The sequence below is a fragment of the Vanessa cardui genome, chromosome 7 (genome assembly GCF_905220365.1).
Source record: "Vanessa cardui chromosome 7, ilVanCard2.1, whole genome shotgun sequence".
Taxonomy (NCBI): domain Eukaryota; kingdom Metazoa; phylum Arthropoda; class Insecta; order Lepidoptera; family Nymphalidae; genus Vanessa; species Vanessa cardui.
The window spans coordinates 9,574,067-9,588,670 of NC_061129.1; the positions used below are offsets into that span (position 1 = coordinate 9,574,067).

The window sequence follows — 14,604 nt, forward strand, 5'->3', positions numbered from 1 at the left end:
AAATTTGTCACATGCAGGTTTCCTCGCGATGTTTTCCTTCACCGCTGAGCACGAGATGAATTATAAAGACAAATTAAGCACATGAAACAGCGGTGCTTGCCTGGATTTGAACCCGCAATCATCGGTTAAGATGCACGTGTTCTAACCACTGGGCCATCTCGGCTCCGATAAACGATAAGGACTGACTAAACCGACATTAGTGGAATCCATTTGAGTACCATACTTTTATTAATTAAAGGTAAAATGTCAGTTCTAGACTATGTAATCCGTGATATTGCAAGGGATACTCACGTTCCTGTTTCGGGAGCGCCCCGTGCGATGGTAGAGCGGCGGTAGCAGTGGCGGCGGGCGGGGCGGGCGCGGCGGGCGGCGGCTGCAGCGGCGTGCGGCACTCCACGCACTTGCGCATGAGCGGCGCGCAGGCTGCGCAGGCGCACACGTCGCCGCACGGCCGGAACACCACCGTGGCCGGCGCCTCCGAGCACACCACGCACTCGCCCACGCGCTGGCGGGACGACACGCCCGCGCGACACACCAGGCACTTCTTCACCTGGAAGGAGACATGTTTATTGTGGCTGGGAAGTTTCAACGGGAAATAGAATTAAATTTTTAAATAATTTTTTTTTAAATATGAGACAACATCACATACATTACTTTGATCCCAATGTAAGTAGCTAAAGCACTTGTGTTATGGAAATCAGAAGTAACGACGGTACCACAAACACCCAGACCCAAGACAACATAGAAAACTAATGATAATCTACATTGACTCGGCCGGGAATCGAACCCGGAACCTCGGAGTGGCGTACCCATGAAAACCGGTTTACACACCACTCGACCACGGAGGTCGTCAAAATTGAATTGAATTTAATAAAAACCGAGTTCAATGCAATACTTAAAATTATGATGAATACTCACTCTTGCAGCGCAGACATTGCAGCAGCAGATGTGTCCACACGGGCGGAACAGTGTGTCTCGCTTAGCGTCAGAGCACACGAGGCACTCGTCCGCGGTGGGATCACTGGGCGGGGCCTCTACGATGGGAGCTTCCGTTGCTGCCGCAGTACCGCTTCCACCGGGTGTGGGTCCACTCTCGGTTTCTGGTGTTCCGTCGATGGGCATTCCAGTACCTTCTTTGCGGCATGTTGTCAAGGTTTTTTGGAGATTCGGATCTGGACATAAGTCCAACGGTGTCTGGCCTGTAAAATATGTTATTTTATAAAATTATTCAGTTCTCTATGAATAAAAAAATTGCTAGAGATTTATCCAGTAATTTAAACGTATGGAAAATAATTTTATATGAATGGAAATTAGGTGAAAATACCTTTCTTATTCTTGACCGTCAGATCAGCACCATGCGCGGCAAGGAAACACGCGATGGATGCAGAGGACTTCTTGTCGTGCGCATGCGCGATGCCACTGAGCAACGAGGGATCTCGCGCGTCTTGTAAGCGTCGCAATTGCTGCAGAGTGTGATGTCTGAGCGCCTCGTGGAGGGGGGTGTCTCCGTCCTGAGCAAGATTAATAGATATAATATATTTAGAAAAAAAAAACCTTAATTATTATCCTCCTCAAAATTCTTTAAGAAAAATTCATGCCTACTCAACATTTATTTATTTTGTACGTATTGCATTTATTTTTTATTTTTTATTAATATGCAACATTTCAGTTAGTATTTAAAGAATTTGAGCGGTTACGTGAGAAAAATGATGCATAAAATGTAACATGTTTAATCTTCACATAGAAGTGAGAGTATAACGATGGAAACCTTTTAAATAAAACTAGTTATAACGGATTTTAATCGCGTATATTAATTATTTTGGACATCTCGACGTTTCGAGCAATTTACAGCGTTCGTGGTCACGGGTAGACTGTTCCCGTGACATCCCGTCGGGATAACTAGTTTTATTTAAATGTGTAATAATCGCGAAAATTTAAGACAACATTAGATGAAAACCTTATCGCATATGTTGAGATTGGCCCCGTGCGCGATGAGTAGCCTGACGATCTGGGTGTGTTGCCGCTCGACGGCGAGGTGGAGCGCGGTCTGCAGGTTCGCGTTCTGGAGGTCGGGGCGCGCTCCCCCGCGGACTAGCAGCTCGGCGACCTCCGCGTGGTTGTTGAACGCGGCCAGGTGAAGCGCGGTGTATCCGTCGTCCTTCGCGTCGTCGACTATCCACGGACGAGGCAGCTTGCCGAGCATTATCTTCATGGCACTATAACGTTCATAACAATTAAAAAAAAAATACAGACGAATTGATAACCTCTTCCTTTTTGAAGTCGGTTGAAAATATATATAGTGCTTTCTTTGCAAACTACTTTCCATTAAATTTAGTACATCGGTGTTTTAAAAAAAAATAGGTGTCTATTGTTAAGTATGTATAGAATACTAAAACCCAAACGATAATACTGTTATATCCTTGAGAATCATAACGAAAAGTGCAATTATATAAAAAATCATTGATGTCATATGTCACGAATGTGGTTTAAGTCGCGGGGGACTTTTCAGTTTCATTCTGAGATTCGAGAATTTGTTGTCAAAATCATATAACCATATCATATGTTAGGTTATATACACCTAATTTTTTATTCCGCTATTTGTTTATGATGTTTTTTAAACAAGATTATTAAGAAAAAATAGAAATTACATTACATTCAAGTTAATTCTTTCATATCATTCAAATATAATTTTATTCTATGGAAACAATATGTAATTCGGCTGATAAAGTGATAAGAGAGACAAATTATACCTAAGACGAAACTATATAAAATACATACTACTGAAGACACCCGCTTCCGGAATGTTCTAGCGCCTAGCAACAATTTCTTATAAACACGTTCTAATAGGTTAAGCCAAAAAGCTATTTGAATAGCATAACCAAAGGCACGTTAGAATTTTTATCATTATTAAAGTTTCTGTACCAAATCAAACTAAAAGAACTCGAGAAACTTATCGGTATCGCTGAATTCGCTCATTTCCTAACTTGATTACCGATAAAGTTACATAAAGAGTATCGAGCCGACTTTGTTAAGCTAACTAGAGAAACGAAGTTTAAAATACCCCCACGCAAGGTTAAACTTAGACCTCCTGCCACGAATTATTATTGACGTTCCAAATTTGAAAAAGTTAAAACGAACAGAATTTTTTTCTTATTTTTATAGTATTCAAACCTAATTTATCTTTTAATGCTAAAAAATAATTACTTTAGTTGCAGAAATTCATGATTGCTTTGAGGTTGATGAACTCGAAACAGAAATAGCTCTTATATTAGGTGGTAGAGATCAACAAGCTTGCGTTTATACAAGGGAATTTAATGAAAATCACGATAAAACGACGATTCTTCAAGAGTTTTCGTTTAAGGAACTAATTTTTGTATGTAAATGATCGTAATTATGAACATCAACTATGAACAGATTAAATTATTATGAAAAGGGTAGAGTCATGCTTGCTGTACTAACCCTGATAATCGTATAGATGGCAACAATAAATTAGGCGGTACTCATTTTAATAAGTTGTGTTACGTTTAAAGAGTAAAAACGAACGAACTAATTAAATAAGGTCAAACGTCGTGGCCAGCGAGCGGCGTTCGTCCTACGTACACCAACAGTTGGAATCCGAACGCCGCGCGCCGCGTCTCGCGCGCACGCGCACGCTATCCTTGCCTTGAAGTGCATATCCTTGCACTTATAGTATATTCAAATAACCTCTTCAAGGGCCACTGTCTTAAGCGACTGCTATCTAGTGACACAAACGATATTGAATAAGTGATCAAACACAATCATATTTTATATTTCATGTGTAATGGTAAGGTTAAAAAGTTTGTAATAAATTACTATATTATAATATATTATGATTATATTTAAATTAAATATCCACTACATTCTAACAATAGATGTATTATTTCTATTATATATAACGTTACATATTTCATTTTGAACACCAGTTTCATAAGCAAAATGTAGTGAAGTAGATAGATAAAACTGCATTTATATTAGTTGAATGTCACTGTAAACAGTTTTGCATAATGTAAAACAGTTAATTCAAATGATTATATACGTTTTCGTTGCTCAGTGAGGAGTGTAGTATAGTATTTATTCCGACAAGCAACACAAACTTTTTTGGTCATATTTAAATTTGTAACATTTGAAATTCAATATTTCTACAGTTACATGACAAGGCTTAGGTCAACCGAATACAATAATGTGTAAGCCACGAAATGTGTTATAAAACAGGATTTCGATTCATGTTTAAAACAACGACGGCTATAATTAATAACCATCACTAAGGAATATTTCACATCTAGAGCAGTTGCCAGGCACGATTCATTCCTCTTGTGTCTACCACACTGGGTGACGCCATTGTAATAATGCGTTTTTTTAATTAAGCGCGCTTCTAACATGTGCTCATCAATTTACAGTCAGCTCATGTTTACATAGATATAAAAAGTGACGGCTAATTTGACTTCATATCACCGAAATACTGAAATTTATGTTTAGGATAAGAAATATCATTTGCTATGAATAATCGATGGAAATATATCAATATAGGCATCAAACATAATAATGCTGACTAAATCTTTAATAGGAATATACCTAACGCTTTTCTTTATTAGTATTAGTATAGAGCTATTTCGCGCATCACATAAAATTAGTAAATTATTATAACCTAATCTTAGCCTCAAAATTAAATTCGATTTTATTATTTATATTATTTTAAGAAAGTGTTACTCCGGCTAGTTCGTGTCACCTTTGATCATAAACTACTATTACGGATTTACGACATTTTTTCTTGTACCTGTAGTTACATAGTTTCACTTGCCATATAAACCAGAAACAGAAACAGCTCTACAGAATATTGCTGTTTCGAGGTAGAACAAGTAATGTGTGCGTAGTAAACATCCAAATCCAAATCGGAAATACTATTAACAATATATGTGTATATTTGAATATAAATGATTTTTATAATGCAATTTCGTGTAAACAATTCATATGATTAAAACAAGACACAAAAGACATTATAATTTTATTATAATCGCCAAAATACCTAAAAAGTAGTTTCAACTCTGCTATCGATCCAATATAATGTTTAAATATACTTCTTTTGTAAAACACGCTTTAGTAACAGGCGTCTTCTGTCACTGTGGATACAACAATATATTGTCCTTAAAAATAAACGACGGCGTATTCATTTAATTTTATTTTTTTACTTTGTATATGATACAATAGATATGAATAACTTTAATATACACAGTTTCAACAAACAGCCGTAAAAAGTAAGATAGTTGGGTGTTATGTTACGTTCCAAGATTATCTAGTTTCACACAACACTAGCAGCTTTGAAATTTAGAAATAAAATTACAATGTAACCTTCCTTAACAGGATGCCCAAGCTACGGTTTACACCACCATTTTGATTTAAATCACATCAATTTACACCGACTAACCGTAGTAATACCGTATTTTAATAGTTCCACTGATTAAGTATAAATAATAATAATAGTATAGTACCAATAATATGCTCGAGTTATCTTACTTATGTTTAACTAGGATTCTCTTTTGATGGGGTGCCGGAAACAAGCTGAGAAAGCATACACAATTGCGCAACAATTCCTAGGGCGAGACAAAACGAGTATTTTATGACCTAGATAGGAACTAGTCACATAATTTTTAAGCGACTCTACGAAGGCAATTGCAGTAAATAGTAAACCATAAAGAGTAAAAACTATTTGATTATTTCAAAATTAGACTATTCGCTTTTTATTATTAATGGATAAACATTATTAGTAATAAATGTTAGTAGCTAATCAAGAAACAAGGGATAACACCTTTGAATAAATTTCTGATAGAAATATTAAATTAATTAAGTTGATTAATATTTACTATTTAAAAAAACATCGAATTAAAAACACCCGGTTTTATTTAAATGTAAAAGTTATGAGAGTAATGGTTCACCTACCTGCATGATATAGGTATTTTAAATTTTTAGCAATATTATATAATATGTATAGAATACTTATACACATTTACTTGTCCTAGTTTAAACTAGGTCGCAGCCGGGTTGCAACTGCAAGAATAAAATGATTTAGTTTGTTTAGCAATGTTGCCTTAAGTCGTTAAACAGATAGGTACAAAAGATGGCTTTTTTTGTTGTACATGTGGTTTATTTTTATCGCTCCGAGCTGTAAATAATGTTTTCATTACGGCTTGTATCGGCGCGCAAGAGTCAAATGTTACATTTCATTCATGAGGCTAAATATATTATTAATAAAATTATATTTAATTCAAAACCAAAAGACAACATAGCGTCGGCGTGTTATTCTAGATTTAATTTCAATAAAAAATAATTGTATCAGATAAGTTTCCTATTCTGTATATTTATATGTTTGCTAGAGATAATATAATGAGTTAGTTGTGATCAAAGAAGCTATATTTAAATAAATATGGATTCATCTCCTTTTCTCTATTTTAATAACTAGAAGAGATTACTTTTCTGGGGATATGTCTATTCATATGTGTATTTACTTCTTGCACATAGTGTGTATATAAGTGTAATTGATGTATAGTACAGAGTTGTATTATGTGGGTTTAAATAATTAATGTTTTTATGATTGGCAGAACAAGTATTCGAAGAATACGTTGTTTCAGAGAGACACCTAATTATTAAGTAGTTAGTAGTACACAGAAACTCATGAAAATGGAAAATATGATAGTGTCGGAAGTGTCTTTCCCATCTTCTTACAGATAAATTCTATAACAACGTTATTAGTGCAAAATGATTATTTACTATTCTGTTTAACAGTTATTATTCTTTATATTTATATATATATTTAATGTAATTTTTATAACATAATCATGTGTATGTAATGTGTGTAATAAGTAATCTTTGGATACAATTATTATTAAAATTGAAATAAACCTTTTCATTGATTACATTGAAATCGCCTGTAATCGAAGTCAGAGGTCGCATGACAAGCGCCGCATTAAGTGCTGTCTCGGTATACATACGAAACAATCGAGCCATGAATCATTGCGCGGGCTCTGCATTGATCAACTGAGTGTTTCAGAATTGTGGCCGGGAACGCTTGCCTACTTACTGATTCTATGTAATGAATAATTGACGTTCAGTCGCGACAGACTTTATAGGGCAGATATTAGTAGAGGCGAGTGATCATATTCTACAACAGCGAGCTGATTCCCCGCGGATCCAGAATAGTAAGTTATGGAAATGTGCGTTTGGGGCAGCAGCGGGCAACTGTGACCAATAACAATGTCACATTAATATTCAACAGGCGCTCTTTGCTCGTTTATACTTTACGGCCAGCATCGCGCTATTCTTTACTCAGAAGTGCATCTCGCTTGATCGCGTTTTACATTATTTCAGATAAAATTCAACTTTTTTATGGTTTAATGATGCGCAAGGAAGACGTAATATGCAGACAGAATGTTTAACGGTTCATATCTAAGTGATTTCATATACTCATGTTTCCTGTTTACTGCCGCGATATCAAAAATGCTTACAAACTATGTTGCTTTCAAGTAGACAAAAGATGACTTGGCTGTCGTCCCACTTGTTTGTCTACGAAAGTTTGCCAAAATTCTTTTATTGACTGAGCGAGCGTAGAGGCGAGCTTTAGAGCCAACAACGGAAATTCTCGGCCACAATACGCCTGCATTAGTAGTTCAATAGTTTAATTCTGCAAATACACTCTATATGGATGTGTTATGACTGAATAATAAATAATATTTCAGTTTTTAAATGTGAAAAATAACTAAAGTTCGGGCAACTTTGGTTCTTGCTTAGTATGTACACATATGTATATAGATTAGTCATTTTTTTCTACTTTTATAAGAACGTTTTTAGAAAGGTCAGTGAACGCTGAGGATTGCCAGATCTTCTGATGGAAACTATGTATAGCGTGACTACCCCGCGGGAGGTGACAGTGGTGGATGGTGTACAACTAATAATAGCCTCCCCTCCAGCGCGCAATCCTCGGAACGCTGACGGGAGCGCGCACATGTGGCGCCCGTCGGCGGCGTCGTATTCTGCGTGCGCGTTTATTTTCGATACAGTCGTCACGCGGTGCGGTTTACAGTGTTTCTTACATAAGCGCCTTCGGCGAGTCCGCGATCGGGACTCCACCGCGCTTCGTGCACTTCGAATTGCCGTAAGCTGCAGGTCGGTGCACGTTTGAGTAACCGATCCGACGGACGCCCGCCGTCGGATCTATTTCGGGAAAATACAAATTTGGAATGGATGGTACTCGCGACTCGAAAGCGAACTCCGTCGGTTGACTCCATTTTTAGACCTGGACTGCGCGTGCGCACTGAGCCTGCTGCCAGTGCCCCACGAGCTGCCATGTAGCCGTGTCGCTCGCTGCCACCTCCTCTTATGAAGGTGGCTATCGCGTACCATCTTCCTAGAGATGGCGCCGCGTAGACCGCGACCTTACTACAGAACCAATCGTCATCAAGATTATGACAGCAAAGAAACCGAAAAACATTGAAGAGCGAAGAAACATAGCCTTGCGCTAGTTCCGTGCTTCCTTACTTCCCATAGTATTTAAATCGTATGGAATGTAAAGAAGTATGGAGCTGCGCGGGTATGCCTGCGTGTATGAACCGGACCATCGTGTGGCCTTTCCTTCTTTTGTGTCACGATAAGGATTTATTTGTGATTTTGATTTGCAAGTGATTACTTTATGCACAATGTGTTTGCCAGGGTTTAAGTTAATCAGCAAATGTGGAATTCGTAAGAGATATTTTTTTTACATTTCTAACATTTGGTTTTTAAACTAACTGAAATTCATTAATTGTGGCCATTTTAAATGTATTTCATTAAAAATCGATCAGGTTAATAGTATCATATCATATTAATTTTTAATAGTGTTATGAAACTAATACTAAAAATCCGATATGGATAAAAATAATATGGATTTTAAATTGTTCAGTAAAAGATACATTTATTTATTGGGTAGCGACTTGTCGTAAAATAACATCTGGCGTGGTTGAGTTGAGGCAAGAGTTCTGACTAAGGCAACATAAATAAACGTGAGGCTAGCAGTGGAGTTCGTCTCAGAGAACCGTATTGTATATTTAGATATGGGAAGTAAAAGCCAAGGAATTTTATATATAGCCATACAGATGTTCATTCGATGTATTTTTAAAATGGGAGATTGATTTCATATCTGATATTTAAAATGTTAGCACACAATATATTTTTAATGATAAGGTGTAAGAACATCCTGACTGTATTTAAATAGCACATTTTTCAATGATTTTATAACTTTCATTCTTTTGTGTTTTTATATATAATTACTATTATAATGGTTTAATTCTCTGCATTAAAATTTACTTCTACGACGCAGTATTGTAACATTTAAATATATTTTTAAGAACGATATTTCATTGTCGTTATATCAAGAATGTTGTATGAATGACTAACTATTTACTGTATAACTTTGAATAATTCTTTTGTTTTAAGGCAATATCCGAGAAACGTGACATTGTCAGTAGTAAAAGTCGTAGCAAAAAGGGGAGCACAAAAAATAGCCGCGCCTGCGCCACATCTGGAGGAACACTGCATCTCATTATGCGGATCGGTCTCGGATGAATGGCATCGTGCCCGTGCCCGGCCCTGCCCGTCGCCGGCCCTACAATACACCACGGACAGCCGCGCCTTGTTCTTGATCCTATTGTTTCTTTAACAATCATTTCTAATCGATGCTTGCTTATAAGCTACAAATTGTGTACAGCTGAGTTTTTGTTATTTTATTTATCACATGTTCATTTACTTAAGTCCAAAACGAATTACAGATTTTTTTTGGGTATTAGTTTCTACTTTAAAAGACAAACACTGAGTTATTTATTTTAGTTTTGTTTAAATTTCATAGTATAGAAGTTATGTATATTAATTGATGAAAACTTGGTTTTTTAATTAGATAGAAGTAACTCAAATTGTTTTATAATAGATTAGGTTGAATTTTTGATCTAGGATAGTCTATCAAAATCAAAAAATTAAAATTTTATTATATTATATTAATTTATACACAATGTAAAGATTTTATTTTAAAAAAGTATGTATATAAATTAATGTTTGGTAGAGGTCTTATACAACAAAAACTACAAATCACGTAAATGTAAAGGCACGTAACAAAAACAGAAAGGTCGTTTAGGGTGTCATTAAATCATAAGGGTGAACCATAGCGAGCATTACGCCAGGTTCCGTTCATTGTTTCACTACGAGAGGGGGCGACGACGGGACCAGGGCAATGACAGCACACGCAACATAATCAAAGACAAACTCACACCAAGACGGTGCATTGCGTCCAACACTTCTACGAAATGTGATTGATTCTCGCGTTCCTTTCGTGCGTCTAAGGGCGCGAATTGATACCTATCTTAACTATCGGATTTAACTCGAAATCCGAAACATCGATGCTTTTATCTTAATGTAATGTAACAGTTAAAAATTTAGAATAATGCAACATTTTATGACGTATTGACCCGTTCCGTTTCTCATGACTACGTTTAACATGTAGATCTTAAATCTCAAACGAAAGCTTACCTATGGCAATGAATGATGCAGACTACGCTATAAACGACCGACCGACCCGATCCGCGCCCTTTAATAGTGCACGCCTTTTACTATCGCACAAAGGCGTTTTCTATGAGAAAGGGATCTTGACCTACCAGTTAGTTGAGAATGTTCAATTCTCAAAATCACGTTGAAAAACAATTTATTCATGCATCCATGCAACGACTGTCGCTAACAAAAGGGAATGTAAAACTAGACAGGGGGATAATGAATGCTAGTCAACGATTTTAATAGAGTTACTTACATGCAATTCGGCTTAGCATTATTTTTTTAATTGAACGGATGAATGGTTTCATATGTCTATACGAATAACAAAAGTTATCGCCGTAACACCGGCTTATTCATGTGTGATACGAATTATGTAATTTTGCCGTAACTTGGAAAAAAAAGGGAATAATAAATAAAGAATAAAGATATTGATTTATTAAATAAATCATTATAATCTCAACAATATTTTTATTCTTTGTTCTAGAATTAGAGAACCTAGGAGTAAAGATTTTTATATTAATAGCTATTGTTCGTTCGCTTCGATATAGCAATAGTTATTTTCAAGCATTTGTAATAGTATAGCTTTAACACGGGGTGGGACGCTGTCATGGTATTCGTGTGGATGACGCGAAAATAGCCATCAGAGACTTTGGCATCGGTCCAGAGGCCGCTGAAAGTTTCCTGACGACTGCCCGAAGCCGTGTATATATATCGTTTCTTATATTCATTTGGATATAAAAATATACTTTTATTACTTTTACTGGCGTAAGTTTGAAAAAATATGTACTTTTATACCTCAAGATATACATACATTCGATAGAAGACACTCTTTTCAATTTCAGACTAAATAAATATTGCTAACTTTTAAAATAATAGTTGAAAAGATTTAGCATAATATGTTTTCTTGTTGCCAATGAAACAAAATACATTTCGTAACCTCGTATGTAATTTGTTTTTCTTTTTTTTTATTTCACAAAGCGCGGTTCGACTGCGGAACTTCAATATTACCGATCCGATTTCGATGATTTGATCGGGATTAAGAGCAGCTACAATTTTAATCTGTTAAAATCTAGTTGTATTAAAGAGATATTTCATTTGATGTTTTTTTATCGAAAAAAGCTTGTATGGTTTTATATTAATGGGTTATTTTTGATTTACAATATTTTTTAAATTTTTGATCATATGTCATGTAACCATAGTTACATGACATACAAAGACTAGGTGTCATGTTTCACTAGCCGTGATGAAACTCATAATACAATATTTCATGTAGATCTTAAAATATACCAGCGTCTATAAATATTCCTTTCCATTTCATCACAAACATAATTTAAACTTATGTTTAAATATATTACGACTAGTAACACAAACGTTGTTATTTTATTACATTTTAGTTAAAATAAATAATTAAATAAATTTCTCTATAGTTACTTATTTGTTTAAAGTTCGACGAAACCTTATACGCGAAGAGATCTAGAGTACAGATTAAAACTTTGCCTTTATGTTAAGCCCGGGCTAAAAATTAAGCTACATTCATTGATCTCTAAGCCGTACGAGAGAATGTCGTAATAAGAGAAAACTTCCTTCTTTATTTTTAGATCATCATAAAAACAAAATCCTGAACGTAATTAAGAATTAACTATAATAAAGTACAAAATAAAAATTCCTTATTATATGATTGTAGAGTAATAAAGATATTAATGTATAACTATTTATGTTGTATGATTGTAATTACTTGGAAAATTCCATGTTTTTGGATACAATTATATCGATAAAAATGTTCCTATATTAAAGATTCATGTCAGTTCGGATAGGCTCTGGCCAGGCTCAGTTTATATAAAAATGAAATTACAAAGAAAGTATTTTTTTAGATTGTAGAATAATAAGAAAAATTTAATAAATTGCTTTCAATTTGTTCATGTGTACATATGAATCTCTCAGTGTTTGCATGTCGTGTGGTCAAAGATATATGTATATTGGCATCGCTATAATTGAATTCCTTAGATCTAATTAAGGAACAGAGTAAAATCGCTATTCAATAGAAAGAGCCGAGAGTAATAACGCCACGGGTGGATAAGACCGTGTAAATGATTGAAGGCGATCATAAGACAGGCGATCACTTATAACTTGCTATGAAAGCGTTTAATCAATACTAAAGTTCACTACTAAGAAAATAATAAAAGGCGTCTTTTTAAATTATATAAATTATAAAACTAATTTAAATCTGAATAATAAAATGTATATAAAAATAATATAAAGATATATAAAGTGTATCCATATGTTACACAAAAGTTTTTGGGTTTAAATATCTGTAAGTATATCACGTTAAAACGAACAGAGACAGGAAGAAAAGAAAGAAAGAAGGAAGATTTGTAAATTTAATTATTTATGATTTTAATAAATTAAAAATATAATTATTTATATATTCTAGTTTAAATTATTAAATATTACTCAAATTCAATTGACACATATCAATTGAACTAAAATGATGATGATACTTGTAAATAAAATGTAATACATATATGTAATTTTATACATTTGTCTTGGCACTCAATACAGCATCACAACGTTGATAAATAACGGAGTTATTAGTTTGACAATAAATTAAAATATTAATTATTTAATAAAATATTATGTGGATGTCATAAGTTAAAAGTAGTCACTACGTTTTTTTTTTATTTTCGACTTTTATAAGAGTATAATAAATAATTGTAAGTTTGTAAATATTACATGTATTGATAAGTTAAATAAAAAACTATATTAAAGATTTTAAATGTTGATTATTTTGATAAACATCAAATCACATTTATGTGTAGATCTTTGGACTACTGTAATAATTGTGATTGAATGAGAATCTTGGAATACATATCTGCTGATTTGATCGTGAGATAAGTTCTAAAACATCTATTTTGAAGATCTTAAAGACTGTATTTTCTTAATATCGTTGTACATTCAGTTCAATTAATTACTGAATTCAAATGTAATATAGTTACATCACAAAATGACACGCTGTATTTTACCATTTTATAATACTAATTGATAGTTAAGACGAAGAGATTTGATGACTATTGAGTTCATTCTGTCTCATTAATATAATCTGTTCTGAACCGTACTTTGAGTTAAGCTGATATGTGTTTCCTCTCAACAAAGAATTATTAAAAATCGATAGAGCGTCGCATCAGTGGTGCCTGTTTTTGTAACTACTGACGTAGAGTTAATGCTACACTGTTCCAGCATCTGCCGCTAGATGGCGATACTTGTATCTCTGAACGAATTGCAGATATACCAATGACATAATATACGTTACAGTTAAGGAGCTCGAGTGCAAAATTTCTTTAGGATTTGCTTATGTGGCAGATTTTATTAATAGATTTGTAAAGCTGCGTCCATCACCATGGTAATTCAGCGTTATTAGATAGCATATTGTAAAAAGAGCAAGAAAAGATTCAAAATTATTTTTTTCCTAATAATAAATACACCAACCAACTGTCTGTGTTAGTAAAACTTATTATTGTACATTTTTCAACGGCAACCAGTATTAACGCAAAGCTCTGGATGTCTGCGACATATATTTAGTTCGTATTTAGAATAATAAATTTAAATGATTTAGTTACAGTGTTTTATTTAAAAACCCTCATTTTAATATATTAAATCAAAGTGATTATTCGTATTGATCTAAATTTCAATTGCTATTGTTATGATAAATTACCAAATCACACAACGGAATGATGGCTAGCTCTCTGATCATTAGGCACAAAATATATAAAATTCATTTTAATGAAAAATAATCAATAACCGATAAGACGTTTTATTTTTTGTCCATATTTATTCAAATATTCTGGAATATAATTCGCACCAAAATATATGTAATTTTACTAATTATTTTTTATATCACTTTGTTAATTAAAGGCGTTTTCTCTCATCCCATAGCAACCTATGTAAATGTCACTACGATAAACGTAGAACAAAAACTTGATCTTAATCTAATTTTAACGATAGTTCTGTTACGAAAATTCTATCAGA

At 34.3% G+C, this 14,604-nt stretch overlaps 1 protein-coding gene across 1 annotated transcript in view; it reads right to left on the reverse strand.

Moving 5' to 3' along the window:
- Positions 1-14,604, reverse strand: part of LOC124531011 (E3 ubiquitin-protein ligase MIB1) — a 159,983-nt gene that overhangs the window by 3,800 nt on the left and 141,579 nt on the right. Inside the window, exons 12-15 of the mRNA XM_047105399.1 lie at positions 1,958-2,216; positions 1,325-1,511; positions 919-1,199; positions 292-550 (exon numbers count right to left, since the gene is read on the reverse strand). Coding sequence (XP_046961355.1) covers positions 292-550; positions 919-1,199; positions 1,325-1,511; positions 1,958-2,216 — 986 coding nt within the window. The remainder of the gene's footprint in view (positions 1-291; positions 551-918; positions 1,200-1,324; positions 1,512-1,957; positions 2,217-14,604) is intronic.